General features: G+C 36.9%; 1 protein-coding gene across 2 annotated transcripts; it reads right to left on the bottom strand.

Moving 5' to 3' along the window:
- Positions 1-296: 296 nt before the first annotated feature.
- LOC306885375 (protein phosphatase 1 regulatory subunit 1B-like) lies at positions 297-23,251 on the bottom strand. Of its 2 annotated transcripts, none has more exons than XM_079441838.1 (5): positions 20,670-23,251; positions 7,031-7,114; positions 3,716-3,791; positions 2,592-2,711; positions 297-2,119 (listed from the first exon to the last, which is right to left on the bottom strand). In XM_079441838.1, exons 1-5 carry the CDS (start codon positions 20,781-20,783, stop codon positions 1,977-1,979), a joined length of 537 nt encoding a protein of 178 aa, XP_079297964.1. In that variant the 5' UTR covers positions 20,784-23,251; the 3' UTR covers positions 297-1,976. The 2 variants fall into 2 exon arrangements, with proteins under 2 accessions (XP_079297964.1, XP_079297965.1); XM_079441839.1 differs by having other exon boundaries at positions 306-2,119; positions 2,673-2,711; positions 20,670-21,495.
- Between the last annotated feature and the right edge of the window lie 291 nt (positions 23,252-23,542).

Here is a 23,542-nt window from a genome sequence, read left to right as displayed (position 1 = left end):
ATTGTGTGAAGTAGGTCACAGCATCTGTTAGCCACAATGCCAAACACAGTGATCTGACACAAGGGAAGTTTCCTAATGGTGTGATAGTTAAAGCAGAGAATCTGAGAAATCAGATTTTTGACTAAAATATGGAGCACCTCTTATGGGAATCCAAGCCAGATCAGTCTCAGCCCAGATTTTAAAAGCATCAAAGGCAGAGATATTAAAGATATGGGATAGAGAACCACCGTCTGTTTACAACAGAACCTGCATGTTTTTGCCAAAACTGTCCACACATGCTCATTAAACTGAAAATATGCCTTTCTGGTGAACATTTTTATTGGTCAGAGTATAAAAATCATACTTTCTTTCCAAATGTAAAGTAATAGCACTTCAAATTGATGTCAAACCGGTCCAATTTTGTCCAAATGGCTGCGATATTTGAAGACTGTGTAACGGAGTTTGTCTTATGATGATCCAAAAACATGAAAACGATGATATTCTTTAACACTTTAATTCAGTGCAAATATATTTATTGATACAGAGACTTTAACCTAAAACATTTCCATAGTTCTTATGGATAGCAATACTAATTGGGTACATTTTCTCAGATTTTTTATTGCACGTTAATCAAAATCAACAACAACATGTACCTGCATGAGCTTTGGAGGAATATATATGCATACAAATATGATTATTTTCAATATAAAGCAGTACAATTTCTTAAAAAAGCAACACGTGGCTGTTGGCTTCTCATTTTAAATCATCATCAATCATTTTTAAAAATAGTTAATTTTTCCCTTAAAAGCTTTTGCTAAGGAAGACATTTAAAAACTAAGATAAGTAATAAGTTACCCAGCTAATATTAATGCAAGTTGTTAACTACAGTAATCGACTGAAATCATTTACGTGTTCCTGACGTACATGAGCACTGAACGTTCACCCCGAGGCACTGAATTTGGAGTTTTTTGTTATCTGTAACCAGACTCATATCAAGAGATGCAAATTCTATTCTGTATGCAAATGTGATTTTTATAGCAACTTTGGTCACGATGTCAATGACAAACCACAAATGAATCACAAAGACAACATTGTAGGAATGTGATATTCACAGTCAGCCACGATTAGTTAAATGAGGCAAAAGTCAACCAAAACAGTGAGATAAAGCAAAACAGTATGTGTGATCTTAACATGGTCCACTCCATGTAAAAACAAAACCGCCTTTATAGGAATACTGATATAACTGCAGTCTTTATCAGCTTTTTTTTTTTTAAAGAATACTCTTCAAATCTTTGTATTTGAAACGTTTTTGCAACACTTACCAAGGGTGAATTTAGAAATTATTTTAGATCACTTCAGAAATTAGTAATTATTAATTTTTATATTGACAAATATGCAAATATAATTATATTTGTAATTATAAACATTCTTTTTTTTTGTGTGTTTCTGCTAAATTAACTGTAGTTTGAAGTGTGATCCAACTGCCAGGATAACAAATAATAATGCTGCTAAATACTTCGATATTGAGCCTTTCCATGTGCTCTGGGATTATTGCTTTTGGCAAATGATTTCATGGGATTCAGTATAACAGTTCTCTGTACTCCAGATGGCAGTGTAGGCCCAAAGAAACACACCACTAACACATTTCTCAACACTTCACATTCATACTGCACTGCTCATAGAACTAAACATTTGTACTTTACCTTTATGTTTGAATGTACGAAACGCAGGGATGATATTAGATGACTACTAACCTTATGCGTTTCTATTTCATGGCAATTTTGGGGTGAATGAACTGTTTGAGGTTGTTTGACCATTCCAAAATGTCAGTCTTTCAGAGTTTTTTTAAGTCTCTATTTGTCTCTGAATACAAACAGACGGCCGTTTTTATCAAGTTATGGACTTATTGACAGCCAGTAATCAATAAACAATAATTCTGATCTCCAAACAAGGTTCTGCGTTATGGAAAAAAAATCTCTAAAGTTCCTCAAACTTTATCAGTCCACATTTCTGCACTCATCCTCTGCCATATCATCTGCTTCTTCTTCTTCTTCCTCCTCCTCTTCATCGGTTGGTGCCGTGGCTCCTGCCTTTCTCATGCTGGGCTGGTGCTCTGCCATGCCCCTTAGCTCCTGTGAATCTTTAAAACGAATATTTATTAAATAAAATATGGAATCAACAGATAATCTCATATTTGACTGGCTGATGTTTTTGGTTGAATGCTACATGCAAATATGATATATAGAGAGAGTAGCACAATATAAGAAAATGTTTTAATGACACAAAGACAAAAAACATTGGAACAGTAAAGACAAAATTGCTCTGTTGGCTGTGGAGTCAAGACATTTACAAATATGATTAAAAGATGAATATGAGACAAAAATACAGAATGTCACATTGTATTATTGGGTGATTCAACTCATGGATGTTTTACCAGATAAGAAGTTCAGCACTTTTAGAGTTTCATCCCTCTATCTGATGAAACTAAAACTCTATAAAGGCTGATGTTAACATTCAGCAGTAACCTTTTCAAATGATAAAAAACAAAATATAATACTGACAACGTAACATGCATATGTAGAAGGTTCATCTGTGATGTGACATAAGATTACCAGGTGGGCAGGATGAGGAAATCTCCTCCCCCCCTCTCTGAATAGGCTCCTCCCCTTCCTCCTCTACATGAGGATACACACCTAATTTCTGCATGTAAGCTTCAGCCATCTGCTGCACGGCTATAAACACATGACCACAAACACACACACAGGGGGATTCCCAAATCAGGGATCATCAAAACACAAGGGACAGCACAGGAACATACACAAGCACACACAGGTAAAGAGGGATGGGTCTGTTTACTTATTAGCAAGACTTCTGCACTGTGCCAACCAGAATGGCTTTTATTATTTTAAAATGTCAGAACTGCAATACAGAAACTCAGAATTGCGAGATATAAAGTCAGAATTCTGAATTACTTTCTCGGAATTCTGAATGATCATCTCACAATCCTCACCATGGAATAAAAATTGTTTTATTTCACAATTGTTTTTTTTCCCCATGAAATTACGAGTTATATCTCAATTCTGATTTCCCCCCCCTCAGAATTGGAAGTTACTATGAGATAATTAATAGTTACCTTTTATTTTTATCCCGTGGTGAAAACAAGCTTCTACAGTTTCTCATAGAATTTGATCAAGCAGTAGTGCTGTCAAACTCAATATCACCTTGATATCAAATGGAATTTTCTATAAACAATAAGTTAATAAGTTACAATTTAGACAAAATACGGCCAGTTATTGTGTTTAATTTTTGCTCCGTCAATGAAAATAGATCTAAACGGAACCAAAGATGAAAACAACAGCACCGTTATATGTTTACATAATCTAGTAATCTAGATTGTCCTCACAGTCTTTGTAGTGCATTGATCTGACGGTGAATGTTTCTGATGGACGTCTGTCCTCTAAAACTGTGTGTGTTTGCAGCTGTATGCTATCTGCTGTAATCTAGGATGATCCAAAGCAGCACAGACTCTCACCCATCACAGCTGTCACCATCTCTAATCTTACACACACACACACACGGTAAAATGGGAAAAACAGACTTGCAGCTTGGGAGAGATTTTTAAACCCAGGGCCGGCACAGTGCAGGAAAGTCTTCAGAAACAATATCTATACTAAAGGAATATACACAATACAGTGGGTACAGATCACACATCACAGGCAAAACTACAGGCTTTTACCTTTTAATGATGGTGGCTGGTAGATATTTGGGTTGATTCGTTTTGGCTTGAGGACACCATTTTCTCCTACAACCCACTGAAGATAACATATATGTTAAATGGACATATTACACACACACACACACACCTCAATTGATTTTACATCGGAGATCGTGTAAACCCTACACAATTATTTTTATTATACAAAGGTAAAAAACAAAACATAAAAAAAACAGACGTATATAATATCAAATATCATAATGTACTAATTTTACGATAAAGTATATTATAAATTATTATTATATAAATTAAAATGTATGATGACGCTGAGGTGCCATAAATGCATTTACACCACAAAATTTCTGATGCATAAATAATTTTATAAGATTAATGTTTTAAATATTTTTGAACATACAAGTTAAAAATGTTGGGAAAAATGCAATACTTTTAAATATGAAGCCAAAGCACCAGTAGTTGGCGGTAAATGACTGTTTTAATGAGCGAGTCATTAGTCGTTCATTCAAACGGCTGATTCATTCAAAAACGAGTCAAGTGACTACTAGTCTCAGCCTCAGACGTCACGCCCACGGACCATTGGCTAAACGTCTGATGCATATGGCACACTTTTCTGGAAACACTTCAGGAATGTCGAAGTCGTCATCTGACTGGTTGAATTAAACCGGATTTCCAAGAGTAGTAAAGAGTGTTGCGATTATATTCGGTCCGCCGGGAAACAAAGATGCCGTGGCGCCAAACCCCCTCACGAAAGAAGAAAGCTGTCGTGTTTACAAATGTGACGACAAACGCTTATCAGGGTCAACTAAACGCTGGATTTTCAAAAGTATGTGAAATATTTAATGTTCGCGGCATATAATCTTTAAAATACATCCGAGAGTTTCACACACCGGTTTATTATTGTGGCGACATTTCCACACCCCTAAACGTGATGCTAAACGAAACGAACTATGATTGGTTGTTTGACATGTCGGCCTCATGGGCAGGCCTTGGCCAATGAAATCGTGAAATCGACCATATACAGGTCCTTCTCAAAAAATTAGCATATTGTGATAAAGTTCATTATTTTCTGTAATGTACTGATAAACTTTAGACTTTCATATATTTTAGATTCATTACAACACAACTGAAGTAGTTCAAGCCTTTTATTGTTTTAATATTGATGATTTTGGCATACAGCTCATGAAAACCCAAAATTCCTATCTCAAAAAATTTGCATATCATGAAAAGGTTCTCTAAACAAGCTATTAACCTAATCATCTGAATCAACTAATTAACTCTAAACACCTGCAAAAGATTCCTGAGGCTTTTAAAAACTCCCAGCCTGGTTCATTACTCAAAACCGCAATCATGGGTAAGACTGCCGACCTGACTGCTGTCCAGAAGGCCATCATTGACACCCTCAAGCAAGAGGGTAAGACACAGAAAGAAATTTCTGAACGAATAGGCTGTTCCCAGAGTGCTGTATCAAGGCACCTCAGTGGGAAGTCTGTGGGAAGGAAAAAGTGTGGCAGAAAACGCAGCACAACGAGAAGAGGTGACCGGACCCTGAGGAAGATTGTGGAGAAGGCCCGATTCCAGACCTTGGGGGACCTGCGGAAGCAGTGGACTGAGTCTGGAGTAGAAACATCCAGAGCCACCGTGTACAGGCGTGTGCAGGAAATGGGCTACAGGTGCCGCATTCCCCAGGTCAAGCCACTTTTGAACCAGAAACAGCGGCAGAAGCGCCTGACCTGGGCTACAGAGAAGCAGCACTGGACTGTTGCTCAGTGGTCCAAAGTACTTTTTTCGGATGAAAGCAAATTTTGCATGTCATTCGGAAATCAAGGTGCCAGAGTCTGGAGGAAGACTGGGGAGAGGGAAATGCCAAAATGCCTGAAGTCCAGTGTCAAGTACCCACAGTCAGTGATGCTGGTGTTGGTCCCCTGTGTTTTATCAAGGGCAGGGTCAATGCAGCTAGCTATCAGGAGATTTTGGAGCACTTCATGCTTCCATCTGCTGAAAAGCTTTATGGAGATGAAGATTTCATTTTTCAGCACGACCTGGCACCTGCTCACAGTGCCAAAACCACTGGTAAATGGTTTACTGACCATGGTATTACTGTGCTCAATTGGCCTGCCAACTCTCCTGACCTGAACCCCATAGAGAATCTGTGGGATATTGTGAAGAGAAAGTTGAGAGACGCAAGACCCAACACTCTGGATGAGCTTAAGGCCGCTATCGAAGCATCCTGGGCCTCCATAACACCTCAGCAGTGCCACAGGCTGATTGCCTCCATGCCACGCCGCATTGAAGCAGTCATTTCTGCAAAAGGATTCCCGACCAAGTATTGAGTGCATAACTGAACAATTATTTGAAGGTTGACTTTTTTTTGTATTAAAAACACTTTTCTTTTATTGGTCGGATGAAATATGCTAATTTTTTGAGATAGGAATTTTGGGTTTTCATGAGCTGTATGCCAAAATCATCAATATTAAAACAATAAAAGGCTTGAACTACTTCAGTTGTGTTGTAATGAATCTAAAATATATGAAAGTCTAATGTTTATCAGTACATTACAGAAAATAATGAACTTTATCACAATATGCTAATTTTTTGAGAAGGACCTGTACAGTATTCCAGACCTTCAGCCTCAAGTCTGAAGGTCTGGCTACGCGAGACTAAGTGACTACTGTCTTTATGAATGGGTAACTGAATCATTGACTCACTTGATTCGTTCAAAAACGTGGATTCATTCAGTAACGAAACACTGCTGTGGCTTTGATTGAAACTTCATCAGCGAACTTGAGCAAAAACAGTAAATATTGTATTACAAATCGCGAACTTTGTGTCTGCCTCACTCACGATGAAGTTCCACACCAACGAAATGTTTACATGCGGATGTGAGCGTAAGTGTGACGAGCTCGTGAGATGAGGTGTATTGGATTTGAAGCAGCAGCGCGCAGACCGATCGGCGTTTACCATCAAAGTATCGCGAGAGCGAATCGAAAGAGTGCGGAGCCGTCAGCTCTCTGTAGCTCTCGTGGTGCTTTGATGTCATACAGCGATCGTTCTGCGCGAGAAAGGGACTTTGGTCGAACACACTCCTGTCTACGAACTTGCAATTTCTCTCTCTCCGCCCAGACAAGAGATACAACAGTATATGTATATAATCTATAATATCATCACTGTATAATCACTTGGCCACAGTATGTTTATTTTAAGGGATTTATACAACATAAAGCAATACATAAATTTAACATTGTTCATTCATTCGTCTTTTCCATGCGAATGTATTATGAATGCGGTTTAACCTCCTGAACTGAAGTGGCACTGTGGTACCTGATGGGTGGAGATGTCGTCCTCAGGAGATGTTTGGTCTGCTACTTTGAACAAAGTGGCAGGTGTGGGTCTTCTTCGACGAATCTGAAAGACAAGCAGTAGAGAATTGATAACGAAAAAAATAAGGAAAACCATCACATTTTGCATAAATATGAATGAGGACACTTTTATTCACAGTAAAATTATTACAGGGTCAGTCCTCCAGCAACATCATAATACATTTCACAACATCTTTGCCTATTATCTTGTGATATAGGTTTGTTATTTGTCTCATCTTATTACATTTAAAGCGACCATCCTGTATTCGTTTACTTTACATTTGTATTTATTTGCAAATCATTTCTCCCACAGTCTATCACAAACCCCCTGCAACATCCACATTTGGGAAACCCTGTCCTAGATGTTGACATTAATGAGGACATTGTGAATATATATCACTGCACGTGTGACAGCTTGGCCAAAAAATGTGAATTAGAGAACCTGAAGCCTCCCTCCACTCAAACCCTCCTCTACCCAACAGTCCCTGAACAGAAAACATTCATATAAATCTGCCAGATACCAAATGCACAAGGACACAAATGGACAAATTGACTTCAGAGCACAACGAAGCTCAAAAGTACACAGAGAACTTACTGACTAATGAGCTCAAGAAAATAACTCTTCCTCAACTAGGAGCTCTGCCATGTAAGCAAAACCACATCATGGCAAAATATTGACTGAAACCTCTCAATTCTTAACTGAAATTTCACTAAAAGAGAATAGGAGAATAGTTTATGACCTTCACAGTGGGGTCCAAGACAAATTTCCCTCCAGGGACAAAGTATTTTTTCTGTTTTAATTACAATTGATATTTGAAAATGAGGTTACCAGTCAATAAGTTCGACCCCAAACTAACCCCAATTGAAGAAAACAAAGAGAACAACAGAAGCCTTGAAGGGGGATTACACAAGACTTCCTTTAACACAGCAGTTCTCAACTCCAGCCCTGCAGAGTTTAGCTCCAACCCTAATCAATCACACCTGAACAAGCTAACCAAGGCCTTCTGGATTACTAGAAAGTTACAGGATAAATTTGATCAAGGTTAGAGCTAAACTCTTACACAACACCGTTTTCAACTAAAAACAGAAAATTTGTGTGCATTTTTTTGCCATTCATTTCAACAACAATGGCATTTTGGGGGGCTAGAAATGAAACTTTTGTAAAAGAGCAATTTGTGAAGATACGGTTGTCATCTCTGAGTAAACTACAAAATGCAAATTTGTGAAAATGGTGACGTAATGCACATGCATATTACATTTTCAGTCTACAGGCATATGTGTGCAGGCGTGCAGTGTTTGTTTACAAAGTGACATCGCCAACTACTGGCCTGGCATGCATAATACAGCGTTTTTAGTCGTCTTCATGGATCCGTGTTTGTACGTGAAACTTTTCAGAAGCACAAAGGAATAACTTTTCTGTTTGTGTTACAAACTTTCACCCTAAAAAATAAAGTTATTAATTGGTTATTTTTAACATGCAAGGCTCTGTCAAGAATATAGAGATCAAAAGTAGTTCTTGACATTAACACTCTAACAGTGATGCCATAGAACATGGCTGTCCATACTCAGTCCTGGAGGGCCGGTGTCTTGCAGAGTTTAGCTCCAACCCTAATTAAACACACCTGAAGCAGCTAATCAAGCTCTTACTAGGCATGCTAGAAACTTCCATGCAGGTGTGTCGAGGCAAGTTGGAGCTAAACTCTGCAGGACACCAGCCCTCCAGGATGGAGTTTGGACATTCCTACCATAGAAGAACTACACTCACCTAAAGGATTATTAGGAACACCATACTAATACTGTGTTTGACCCCCTTTCGCCTTCAGAACTGCCTTAATTCTACGTGGCATTGATTCAACAAGGTGCTGAAAGCATTCTTTAGAAATGTTGGCCCATATTGATAGGATAGCATCTTGCAGTTGATGGAGATTTGTGGGATGCACATCCAGGGCACGAAGCTCCCGTTCCACCACATCCCAAAGATGCTCTATTGGGTTGAGATCTGGTGACTGTGGGGGCCATTTTAGTACAGTGAACTCATTGTCATGTTCAAGAAACCAATTTGAAATGATTCGAGCTTTGTGACATGGTGCATTATCCTGCTGGAAGTAGCCATCAGAGGATGGGTACATGGTGGTCATAAAGGGATGGACATGGTCAGAAACAATGCTCAGGTAGGCCGTGGCATTTAAACAATTCCCAATTGGCACTAAGGGGCCTAAAGTGTGCCAAGAAAACATCCCCCACACCATTACACCACCACCACCAGCCTGCACAGTGGTAACAAGGCATGATGGATCCATGTTCTCATTCTGTTTACGCCAAATTCTGACTCTACCATCTGAATGTCTCAACAGATATCGAGACTCATCAGACCAGGCAACATTTTTCCAGTCTTCAACCGTCCAATATTGGTGAGCTCGTGCAAATTGTAGCCTCTTTTTCCTATTTGTAGTGGAGATGAGTGGTACCCGGTGGGGTCTTCTGCTGTTGTAGCCCATCCGCCTCAAGGTTGTGCGTGTTGTGGCTTCACAAATGCTTTGCTGCATACCTCGGTTGTAACGAGTGGTTATTTCAGTCAAAATTGCTCTTCTATCAGCTTGAATCAGTCGGCCCATTCTCCTCTGACCTCTAGCATCAACAAGGCATTTTCGCCCACAGGACTGCCACATACTGGAGGTTTTCCCTTTTCACACCATTCTTTGTAAACCCTAGAAATGGTTGTGCGTGAAAATCCCAGTAACTGAGCAGATTGTGAAATACTCAGACCGGCCCGTCTGGCACCAACAGCCATGCCATGCTCAAAATTGCTTAAATCACCTTTCTTTCCCATTCTGACATTCAGTTTGGAGTTCAGGAGATTGTCTTGACCAGGACCACACCCCTAAATGCATTGAAGCAACTGCCATGTGATTGGTTGATTAGATAATTGCATTAATGAGAAATTTAACAGGTGTTCCTAATAATCCTTTAGGTGAGTGTATTTTGGGTTCCCTTTCAGTGAACAGTTCTTAAACTAAATAATAAAATAAAGAACATTTTAATAATCTAAAGAATCTTTTTCCACGATAAAGAATCGGAATGCGGAATGGAGATTCCACAGTTCTTCATGTTATTTTTAAGATTTTTTATTACAGAGAAATACCTTAAAGATAGGCCGATTTTAGAGAGGCTAGCAATAGCAAGCTAGCTTTGACAGCATAAGATACCACCCTCCTTGCAAATCACCCTCCAAAGCCACGCCTCCAAAACACGAATGCGGTCTCATTCACCGGTGAGAAAACATTACAGTACAAAGTGCATAATATTACAATAACAACGCCTTCCATTCTGACTCAGTCTGCAGTGGACTGTGCTTATGATGTATCATGTCTGCTCGAGCAGGATGTGTGAATATGATTGGACAAACATTTTATGCTCATACACCTTTCACAGAGGATATAAATACATTTAGACCACTTGACTCAGTGATTGATTGCTATCTGGATGTGACTTTCAACCAGCTTAACAAATAATGTTTTTGAACCAAATCATCTATCCTGCCTTTAAAAGGATTCTGCAGTAGAATCTGGCCATTTTTGTCTTTAATTCAAACATTTGCTGTAGAACTGTAGAAACAAGTTGTACTGGCTTGTTTGTGCTTTATGCATGTTAATACTTCATGTAGTGAGTCTACATAATGACAAACATTGAATAAGAGTAAACTTCTGAATGTTACCAACAAGCTCTCCAAATAAAGGACAATAAATAATTGTCACCCTTTTAAATGTCCCACAAGGCCACCTGGATGTTCTTCAGCAGCACTGGAGCAGAGTGCACAGTGTTCTGGAGGAAACACAGTGTTCTGTGGCAAATCCTCCTCCACAATGTGAAGATTCATGACGGCGCCGCGTTGTAGGGATGAAACAGAAACACAGTCAAATGGCTTTTGTGTCATTTGCTACAACTAACTTTGATGAGGTTCAGAGCACATTTTTTTTGAAGCCAATCATGCAGAAAGTTTCTTTTCGGAACTCCATGCAGTCTAAAGAAAAGGACACTCTTTCCTCGATTTTCTATTACATATGCCATGTAATTGCCAACTGACATAAAACATTGTCTTCTCAACTCACACTGAAAAAAAAAGGTTGTGCAATTCGCAAACTTTTCCATCTCCAGCCTTTTTCACTCTTGGATGTGCATTAGCATTTGACCTAATTGGCTGTGTGAGTATCATGCACTCAAAACAAAACAAAAACATGTGTTCCTGCGCTACTATTCAATATTTCCTGCAGTCTCAGACAACACTGTCTGTCTGTTCACGGACCGTCTGATGCATATTACACACTAAACTCTAGTTAGGCCGGCTGACTTTACAAAAATTCCAAGAGTATCAGTTTGTCTGGAGACAAGGTCATATTTATAAGGTCTTGGGGTTGATAAAACCAGCACTTTGGAGGAGGAAATGATCACTGGTTTTGCCAATGTTTTATCTGATGCGATGCAAGTAAACTACATGATTCTGTACTCTACAATGACCTGTAACGATCAGCAGTTTAATGCGTCAGTGTGATGCCTAGAATAAGGTCACAGCAAGCGGTGCACTAACAATCACAAAGCAACATGCTGAAACCACTTGGAAAACCCTTAGAAACCACGGTGACACTAAAAATCAAACTGGCACCCTAGCAACCACAAAGCAACATGCTGAAACCACTCTGAGCACCCTAGAAACCACACAGCAATAGACAAACCACTTAGCATAACAACACATTAGAACCAATCAGAACACCCTAGCAACCGCATAACATTAAAACGACTTAGAACACCCTAGCAACCACATAAGAACACATTAAAACCACTTAGAACACCCTAGCAGCTGCATAACACACTAAAACCACTTAGAACACCCTAGCAACTGCATAACACACTAAAACCACTTAGAACACCCTAGCAACTGCATAACACACTAAAACCACTTAGAACACCCTAGCAACCGCATAACATTAAAACGACTTAGAACAGCCTAGCAACCACATAAGAACACATTAAAACCACTTAGAACACCCTAGCAACTGCATAACACACTAAAACCACTTAGAACACCCTAGCAACCGCATAACATTAAAACGACTTAGAACACCGTAGCAACCACATAACAAATTAAAACCACTTAAAATACCCTAGAAACCACATAAACACACATTAGAATCACTCAGAACACCCTAGCAACAGCATAACACATTAAAGCCACTTAGAAAACCTTAGTAACCCCATAACAACACATTAAAAGCACTTAGAACACCGTAGCAACCACATAATAACACATTAAAACCACTTAAAATACCCTAGAAACCACATAAACACATTAGAATCACTCGGAACACCCTAGCAACCACTTAACAACGCATTAAAACCACCCTAACACATTAAAACCACTTAGAATACCCTAGCAACCAATTAACACATTAAAACCCACTCAGAAGAACATCCTAGCAAACAAAGCAAAATAAATAAAAAAAACATTAAAAAAACCTTAACAACTACATAGCAACATCTTTGCAATTATCCATAACACCCTAGCATCATGGCAGCAATACCACTCACATTTACTTACTAAGGAATGCTCTTTGTGGTTGACAAAGTCATTTTATCCTAAAAAATGGATAATGCTCTGACTCAAGTCACACCTCATGTTACGTACACAAATTACATCATTATACAGAGGAAAAGACAATATCAGCCACATCTTTGTAGACATAAAATAACTAGAGCACTCAAAATCTTTCCTGTTTTTGATGTCTTTACATCCGGTGCAGACACGTTAAATTCATTAACAAAACAGCTGTGATTATGACGACAGGTTAAGAGTGTTTTCTACGCAAGCAGAAAGTCCTGTGTTCCAGATGGACTTGCCATTATGATATTATGAGACCTTCTTTCCCTCAGCTTCTGTTAAATATTTGTGTTTTACTTTTATACAAACAGTTTTCAACATGTTTCACATTTCAGACTAGAAACGCTCTTGGTTTAGAGACATTAAGAAACTAATTTCAAGCAACAACCTAGCTGCTCGGAGATGTACATTATAATTACAGTAAACTGAGTGACATTTATTCAAATAATATATAATAAAATACATTAATATAAAATATATATAGACAATGTTGACTTCTGTATATACCTATACCCTTTATTCAATACATACAGTATTGAATTGAGCCACACGTTACTGAAAAAAATGTATATATATATATATATATATATATACACACACACACACACATTTCTCTAATGTGTGGCTCAATTTACTGTAATATTGTACACTGTAAGTCCAACTTTTCCTTGTTTTTCAGTAACAAAAAACATGCTAAAATGTTATCTTGGTACTTTTTACACGTGCAGATGCATGATACCATTGCTTATTCTTTACCCTGGAGTACCATATGTGACGCTGGACCACAAAACATCATATGAAAGCTGAATAAATAAGCTTTCCATTGATGTATGGTTGTTTAGGAAATTATTTGAAAATCTGGAATCTGAAGGTGCAAAAAAAAAAAAAAATCTAAATATTGAGAAAATCGCTTTTTAAAGTTGTCCAAATTAAGTTCTTAGAAATGCACATTACTGATCAAAAATGAAGTTTTGATATATTTACGGTAAGAAATTTACAAAATATCTTCATGGAACATGACCTTTACTTAATATCCTAATAATTTTTGGCATAAGAGAAAAATTTATAATTTTGGCCCATACAATGTATTTTTGGCTATTGCTACAAATATACCCCAGTGACTTAAAACTGGTTTTGTGGTCCAGGGTCACATATATCATTGTATATGAATATAGTTATCATTTAATAGCATGGTGTGCAGTATATATAGCGAAGTACCACGGTATCACCAGAGTAGGCTATGTTTTTGTAGAGCTCAGCTAAATGAAGCTGTACATACACATCCTCAACACATACACACTTCAGCATGAATTGAGCAGTAAATCTGTGGATAGACTTAGAGAATAAAATCAGAGTCCTTGTTCATTTCTGTTTATCCACAAACACAAGCGGCACCAAAGGTCACCCTTGTGACGTCAGCGAGTCTGTGTGTGTGTAGATAGTGGATTAACTGTAAAATCCAGAGTCTAGCAACTTTTTACGCAGTGTTTTTCACTCATGTCCCAGAAGGCCGTATTTCTCTGCAACGCTTCAGCAGATTTCCAGTCACTGGCTGTGGAGCGTAGCTTGACCATTGTGAGAGTTCAATGACAGTTTCGCACTGCTAAAATTACATAATCTCAGTCTCTTTATAATACAAGCAGGTACCGTCGCCTTATGTAATATATTATGTGCTCTTTTGCTTTTAGCTTCAAGCTATATTTAGAGTCTGAGGCCACATTGGAAATCTGAGATTTAAAATGTAGTTAAAATCTGAAAGTAACTGATTATTAAAGTACGAGAGTAAGGAGTTATAAAATAGACAAGAAAAATTTATATTTATACAATATTTCTAAGTCCCTTATATGCTCCTTATTTCCTTATTCTAAAATAATAATAAAAAAAAGTTTGCTCAATTTGCAGATACTTTTACCCAAAGCAACTTGCATTCCACTTTTATTGAGTGACCTGAGGTCAAGAGCTGAAAGTTCACTGCTGATAGAAAGCAAACCAAACCTGTGCTGCAACCACCACTTTACATCATGAAAGACAGATCCCACAGACTAACCCAAAACCAACAAATAAAAGAAATGCATCAGTGCTTCCAACTATCTAAAATGAAATAAATGGCAGTGTATGGGACTCAACAACGTCTATCAACAGAGCTTCAGCTGTATTGAACCCAGAACATTCCTCTAGCTGATCAATACTTCACTGTCCTTCTATTCTATGAGCGCAGGAGCTGTTAAATCTAGTGGCTTGTGTGATGACCCTGTGCATATTTAGGTCATATGTAAAGAGACAGTAATCAATAACTCCTAAATGTTCTTTAGATTAGGCCAGTATAAATACTCTCACAATCAGATGAATGTCTGACAGCTCTGATAGCAATCTATAGTCCTTCGAGCACAATAATATAGTGACATTTATCTTTGGAGAGATTAATCACACGAGAAACAATAATCTTGTGCTCATTCTTTCTAGAATCACTGGCTTAAATATAGCAGCAAATCAGCATATTAGAATGATATCTGAAGGATCATGTGACACTGAAGACTGGAGTAATGATGCTGAAAATTCATCTTTGATCACAGGAATAAATAACATTTTAAAACAGTTATTTAAAATTGCAATAATATTTCACAATAAATAAATGCAGCCTTGGAATGCATAAGAAGCTACAAAACCTTTAAAACACAATAGTAGTATACTGTAGTTTAAAGGAGTTCAGTAAAATCCTGGTTTACATTTATATTTGTACTAGATGTTTCCTAGAGTAGTGTTAGTCATGCAGATGTGCGTCTACACTAAATCACTCTTATATAAACCACTCATGAGCATCACTCTTCATGTTTTGTCCTGTACACCATTGTTTTGTCCTGTTTACTTAAACTCATAGTTGCTACATTGAAGTGCATTGTCTTGCTTTTTTTCACTGTGTAATGCACAAAATAATATCAAGTGTATTTTGGCCCAGATGACTATAACTTTGATTCATTTTTGAACGGTCATATATAGTAGTTAACCTTTGAAGTGGATCAAAAAACCTCATCCTGAAACCTAAAAGCGCTCTTGTATTCATGAACATTTTTTGATCCATTTCAAACATTGTACTGCATTTCATATTACTTATGATAGGGAAGACCAGGTCTAGGTTTCACGCTTTTTTCTTCATTGACAGACAAACCTTAAAGTCTTAACTACAGCAAAACTAGTAAACTTTCCCAGCATTATTGACAAGGAAAAAAATACAATTCATTAAACCCAATAGCAGGGCATGTTGTCAAAGACAACTTCACCATGTGACCCCATCACAAAAAAAATAATAACCCAACAGTAAAAACAGTAGTGGTCCTCATGCCATCATGCATGTAGAAGTAAACTAGGGCACAATATCCATTTTTACACAAATGTTACTACTCTAGGTGTTAATTTTTCCATTTATCCAAACATTTTGTGAATGAATGAATGAATGAATGATGCATTTTATATAGCGCCTTATTGTGTATTGCTGTACACCCAAAGTGCTTTACAATCATGTGGGGGGTCTCTCCTCAACCACCACCAGTGTGCAGCATCCACTTGGATGATGCGACGGCAGCCACAGCACAACGGCGCCGGAGCGCTCACCACACACCAGCTACAGGTGGAGAGCAGAGAGTGAAAGAGCCAATCAAGTGTATGGGGATTATTAGGAGGCCATGATAGACAAGGGCCAGTAGAGGGAATTTGGCTTACACCCCTACTCTTTACGAGAAGTGCCATGGGATTTTTAATGACCACAGAGAGTCAGGACCTCGGTTTAACGTCTCATCCGAAAGACAGGTTCATAATTTTGTGTAACAGACATTCATTTCAGCCTCATAATGAAATTCAGATCTAGGCTGATGAAGTTCCCAGGGCGTTTTATCCCCTTTGGGACGTCTAAAGTTAAACTGTGCTGCCATATATATAGAGGCCATAGTTTGGATCTGTACTTCATCTAGTGTGTTTCCTAAATAAGATAAAGGTGAATGTAATGATGGGTGTTTATAAAGAAATGAAGCGGGTTACTAGTTCACATCCTAATGTCTTCAGTGATCTCTGTTCTTTAGAGGTCCTTGTTACAAAAGTAGCTGAAGGTTCGAAGGCAATTATAAAAAGTAGGACGGTGAAGTAGCAACCCTGATTTCTGTTAATATATGATCTTAAGAAGTGGCACGCAACCCTGTCCAAGTCCTTTGTGGTGTCCACATACTGCCGCATGACACTCAGGTCTCATCTGCACTGCAAAAAGTCATTTTCTTTAAAACCCTTATTACAGCCTTTGGTAACACTTTGCAATAAAGTTCCATTTGTTAACTATATTTAATATTAACTAACAATGAGCTATACATTTGTTACAGTATTTATTAATCTTTGTAAACGTTCGTTGGAATCAACATTAACTACGATTGATAAATCTTTTTAAATGTTTATTTCATTGATAATGTTAGCTCATGTAGTTAACTAATAGAAACTTACTGTAAAGTGTTACCCAATCTTTATATAAAATCACTTGTCAAAGAATACGTCTTGAATTTATAGAATTTAAATTTCTTGTTTTAAGCCTAATAGATCACAGTAAAAACAGTACTATTGTGGAGTAATATAACTTTTTATTTGAATATATTTTAAAATGTCATTTATTCCTGTGATGCAAAGCTTAATTAAGCATCATTCCTCCAGTCTTCAGTCACATGATCCTTCAGAAATCAGTCTAATATGCTGATTTGCTGCTCAAGAAACATTTCTAATCATTATCGATGTTTTCATATTTTTGTGATAAACTCATCAGAATACAGTGAATAGAAAACAGCATTTATCTGAAATAGAAATCTGTTGTAGTAACAATATACTTTTCTTTACTGTTTTGATGAATGTAATGCTTCCTTGATGATAAATGGATATATCTGATTAACTACTTAGCTGCAAGTGTAATTTTGAAACATGGCCAGAAGATTCGGTTAGAAACCAGAGAGCCAGAAAAAACTCATTCAGCTCAAGCTGTTCCACAGACGCTGCTGGACTGTTTCCATGTGCCGCAAAAAAAAACCATTAAGGAAGGAGAAGCTGATGTACACATCATCAAATGATGTTGGAAACCACCTTAGATTTAAATTTAAGACAAAATGATTAGATGTTCTTCCTTTCATTGAAGCTCAAGATGCGCTTTGGATCATTTGAAATCAGGCTCGAGAAGATGATCATCAGGTTGTGTTCATGTCACACTCTCTGCTCTGCCAGCACTAGAACCCAGCCATTCATGAAATCTGGCACTAACGAGCACAACACAAGACGAGGCTTAAAGGACACAATCATGTCTTCACAAAAATACACATACTTCCTATACAGAACACTTGATTTTATATGATTGGCTCATGGATAAATACAAATTCTGTCACCATTTTCTCACACTCGTGTTGTTTCAAACCAATACAAACAAGTCATTCAGACCAAATTTGTGAACTAGATCAACCAACTCAAAAATAGAAAAATTATCTTAAAAAAAAATTGTAATTGTAATGATAATGTCTTATCATTTTTAATGTTTGTAATGCTACAATGGTGATTTCTGACATTTCGGTGTGAAGTGGAGACAGGGTTATTATAGTTAACTACAAATAAACCTGAAACTAAAATTTAAATCCATCAAAATAAATAAATAAATCATTTGCTTAAACTATATGTACTTAAGCTAGTTTAATTTGATGTACTAAAATAAGAAAAACAAAATACTAAAAATAACAAAACGCAAATAAATGACTAAAACGTCAAATAAAATTAAAAGGAAAAATATAAAAATAAAAGCTGATCCCGGTACTAAAATAGACTGTTTGGAGCGGAGACAGTTTTCGAATCTTCTCTCTTGGTAATCCACTTAAAAAGTCAACTTGATGAGTAACTATGCACATATCTTCATTTTTGTATGAATAATACCTTTACCGTACAAATGTTTATGTGAACTGCTATAGAGCGCAGACGCATCGGGCCTCCTCTTCTGGTGTCTCGCGAGGATGATTCGCTGGCCTATCTCTGCAGCAGAGCAGTACAGAACAGCACCTCGACCCACTTTGTTAAGACTAAAATTACAACACCAACAGGACAGGGAATTGGTCCAGGATGACACACACACACACACATGTTGGTTTTTGTGGTTTATGGGGACTCTCCATAGGCGTAATGGTTTTTATACTGAACAAACTGTGTGTGCTATTGCCCTACACCAACCCTACACCTAAACTTAGCCCTCACAGGAGACTTTGTGCATTTTTACATTTTCAAAAAAAAACACCATTTAGTATGTTTTTTAAGCCTTTTGAATTACGGGGACATAGTGTCCTCATAAACCACCTTCATATTGTAATACCTCTGTCATACCCATGTCATTATACAAATTTGTGTCCTCATAAACCACATAAACATGCACGCATGCACACACACACACACACACACACACACACAGACAGAGTCTTGCATCTGCACTCTCAGAGATCCAGAAAAAAAAAAAAGAAATTCACAGCCATCCGTGCACCTCTTTATCTCAAAAATGTATGTGCAACGCAACTGAAGGCCAAAATCAATAGCAGACTTAGAAACATGCACATGAACACAATTTAGCCACTACATGCAGAGGCAATAAAACCACGTCCTGGTATCAAGAACAGCAACTCACTCCAGTCCAGGTCACACACCGTTTACCATTTCCAGGACAGATTTATAGCCTTAAAACTTTGCATTTTATGAGTGTGCTCAGTGAGCGTGTAGGGCAAACATAACTCCAGGTCACATTTGACCCCAAAATTATATTTTACATAAAGAATATGAAGCCTATTTTTTGGACCATTAAGATTGTTTTGCATTTGGGCATTACTGTAATGCTAAATATATTTAACATTAAGCATATTTCTCCCAGAATGTCCTTTTATTGTCATTAGATTCTCATTTCTGTAACATACATTTAATTCATTTTATTTTTTAATGCATTTTTTATTTTAAAATGGTACTTTTTTTTTCCATTTTTTTTTTTTTATTAAAATAGCATAAATAGAAAGTTATATACTTTGTGTTTTCCAATTACTTTCATTTGATTCCCTTTTTACTGTAACATAGAACTTATTCTTTAATTTTCTTTTTAAAGATTTAGGTCTGGTTTCACAGACAGGGCTTAGACTAAGCCAGGATTAGGCCACAGTTCAATCAGGACATTTAAGTAATTTTTTATAAACGTGCCTTAGAAAAAAAATTAAAAATACTGGTGTCCATCTAGAGACAAAACAAAGGCGTTGATATATTTTAAGATTAATCAGTGGAAGTTTCGTTCAGATGAAACAGTTCAGATTTACATTTTAGTCTGGGACTAGACTAAAGCCTACTTTGTGAAACCGGGGGTTGATTTAAAAAAAAAAAACAAATTAAGATTTTTTATTAATTCATTATTTTTTAAATAAAACATGTACATAGAAAAGTTATACATTTGATTTTTTTTAGTCATTTCCTTTTTTCTCATTAGATTCTCACTCATGTAACATTTTTAAAAATCTTTTATTTACATTTTTACACTTTTAAATTTTAGTTTTAATTTTTTTTTTTTTTTTTTATTAAAATAGCATAAAGTACAATAGAAATGAAAATATATCAAATTCTTTTACATTAGAGTAATGAAAATTCAATATTTATTTTGCATTAAAGTCATGAAATAAGTTATTTTTAAAAGAACTAAAAAAAAAAAAATCCTCATCTGTTTCAAGTAAATCTGATTTTGGTTTGAAATATGACCCAGACATGTTCTTGACAAGTTCAAGAGATTCAGCAAATTTTCAAGTCTCCCTGCACACTAACACTTCAAAGTGACTTTAAACTGCTTCACCAGGATAAAGTAGCTCAGGGCTCAAAAGGGTCATTGCTATCAGTCAGCATGTGTGTGTGTGCGTGCGTGCAAAAGTCCTACCATCTCAACCTGCCGAGGGTCCAGCTGAGTCGGTTCTGTTGGCGGGACGGCGAACTGGATTTTCCTCCTTTCTTTGGGTTCCATGGGGCCCTCTGTGGGACTAGAGGGATCCATGATGTGTTTGCGTCCTCTGTCAGTCTCACAAATATCCCTGGAATCTACCTATGCCTGTCTCAACATACATATGCACACACACACACACACGTGATGTCCTCCAGGCAGCTTTCTTCAGTCTCCTCCTCTCCTTGACTCTTCTTTGATTTGTCTCTTTGCTGAGCCTCTCAGATTCGCCGGTGGCCTCTTTTTTCCTTTCTTTTATCAGTGTGACCTCTGGTTTTCTCCCTCTCACAGTGTTTGGAGTCGATGTGGGCGTCCTTATATCAGCCGGGAGGACGGAGAGGGGCGGAGCTCAGAGAGAGGACGGTACACTGGTGTGTTTTAGGGGGGTGTTGACGTTGATTTCCAATCAGAAAAAAAGATAATCTCATCCAGCTGGCTGAGCCTCTTTTGGCCTCTATTTGTGAATAGGAGATTAATAGAGAGCGAGAGAAATATAAAGAGAGGGCAATAATTCATGTCAGCAACCAATTTCAATGTATACTTCAGTGTTACACATTCTAAATAGTTGTATTAATGTTGAAAATCATCAGGAGTGACACGGATTTGATACTTGGTACAGCATCAATAACTTGTCCAAATACAGAGGCTCTCACTTAAAGAGACAGTTCACCAAGTTCATTATTTACTCATTGTATGACTTGCTTTCTCTGTATTCTGTGTAATACAAAAGATTATAACTTGGATGATAATGTCAATCAGATATTTTAAAAGTGACTTAAGTTTCTACATACCTTTTTGATAACCATATGTATAAAATGCATCCAAAACACATTTTAAATCATGTTTGGCACGTTGTGAGTATAAATTCAATCAATTCTGCATGACATTTAGCAGACAAAAATCAGGAAACATTCAATGTTGTTATTGTAAACAAACTCACAAATAGTTACTAGCATATAAAATTATAAATATTAAATAAAAGTCTTAGAAAATCAGAAATGTTGCTTAGGCATCTTACTGAAATAAGTAGTAAAATTACTCAAATAAAACAGAAATTTTAACATTTCTAAAGGATGAAGAAATTTAGAAAAAAGCTAATAAAAATGACAAAAGAGCATACAATTGCTAAAGCGTACATTAAAAATGAAAGCCAAAAATATCAAATTAAAAGCTGGTTTAATAGAATATAAATTAAATATTAAAACAACAGTGGACATTAAGTAGCTGAAGCACCACTTGAATGATTTTGTGATGCAAACGCACACCAGTTGCATAAATATAGCCATTATGTTGAGACTGTGCCTTAAGAAATATAGTATGACTAACTAGCAGTTAACCAAACGCTAATCAGACTGTTCAGTATCAATGTAGACTAATATAGGTTATGTTTTTATGTAACTGGGTTAAAAAGTTGTGAACAGTCTTAAACAAAATTGTGAGACTACAGGTGTCTCTGAAGTCTTTTTTTCAAAAATAATAAGAAAATAAATAACCCTTTTAAAGAGAAGTTCCTGTCTCAACACAATGACTTTCAGGGCCACTGCACAGAAGACTTACTAGCAACACCTAGTGGATAAAACATGAGGTTAATAGGAAATAATGAAAACACCAAAACATTTTAGACAGCAAATCAAATTTGACCTGTAAAAAGAGTGGGTAAATTGCACTGAAAAAAACATCCAGGTCACATTTACTCCAAATATTTGGTTTGAGATAAACTAATAAACATTATTTAACCTTTAAATCAGAAAGTTTACGCTTTGCCCGTCTGGTCTATTTAAGCACAAGTGTTCACGTGAAAGCTGAGCACCAAAAATAGTGACTAAAAAAGGCTTTAATCAAACTGTCGTCAGTAACTTCAGACCTGCTTCTGATCTCTTATTTGAGACTCAAGGAAATGAGTGTCACTGCTACAACATTTCAGCCAGGATTTTATCAGCATCTCAGGACCTGGATATGAACTGTCAATACATTAAACAAACATTAATAGCAGCTTTCGATAAAAATTGGTTTTAAATTCTCACTAAAATAAAAGCATGTACTATATCCCAAATACTATAATTGTGGAAAACTATGTAAATATTTAATGGTTAAAGGGCACAATAAATTGGTCAAAAGTGGGTAAAAGACACATTTTCACAAAAGACTACAATTGCTAATAACATTCTTTTGAGAAAAAAAAAACGTTTCTTGAGCAGCATGATTTCTGAAGGATCATGTGACACTGAAGACTAGAGTAATCCAGCTTTGCATCACAGGAATAAATTACATTTGAAAATACATTAAAATAGAAAACTAATTTTAAAAATGTCTGTTTTCACTGAATTTGAATGATCAAATAAATTGCTGCCGTGGTTGAGTATAAATGATTTCTTAAAAAGTCCTAATGACGAGTATTTTGAACAGCAGTGTTACTATACCCGGCTCAATTAAGGTACACATTTAATTGACTAAATAAATTTCAATGCATTTTCAGACTAATGTAGCTAAAACAAACACCTAAAAAGTGCAGAAAATGGTCCTTGCTCTCCTACTCACATTTTTCCAAGTCCTGAATTCCACTGGAAACAAACCAAAAAAATGCACTCTCTAATGACCAGCAGCTGTGGACCACTCAGGCTGGCTAGCTTGCTTTAATACCGCATTCTGCAGATGGTTCCTCACTCGCATATTAATGCAGCATTTGCTCACAGATGAAATCTGACAAGTGCACGTCTCGACCTTCCCAAATCCCCCGATTTGAGCCATGCTGTTAGCAGCACTCAATGCCAGTGTCCTAAATCTCCATTTGGCATCTATGAGAAACTGCCGGA

Source organism: Barbus barbus (genome assembly GCF_936440315.1).
Source record: "Barbus barbus genome assembly, chromosome: 19".
Lineage (NCBI taxonomy): Eukaryota > Metazoa > Chordata > Actinopteri > Cypriniformes > Cyprinidae > Barbus > Barbus barbus.
Note: the sequence above shows the minus strand (reverse complement) of the source record. Positions and strands in the feature narration are given on the sequence as shown.

Bases quoted from the DNA above. Each gene is read 5' to 3' on its own strand.
- LOC306885375 (XM_079441838.1), bottom strand. From the start codon at position 20,783: ATGGATCCCTCTAGTCCCACAGAGGGCCCCATGGAACCCAAAGAAAGG. The intron at 3,792-7,030 runs GTACCACAGTGC...TGTTATCTTCAG, and splicing joins ACGACATCTCCACCCATCAG to TGGGTTGTAGGAGAAAATGG. The intron at 2,120-2,591 runs GTAATCTTATGT...TTCGTTTTAAAG, and splicing joins TTCCTCATCCTGCCCACCTG to ATTCACAGGAGCTAAGGGGC.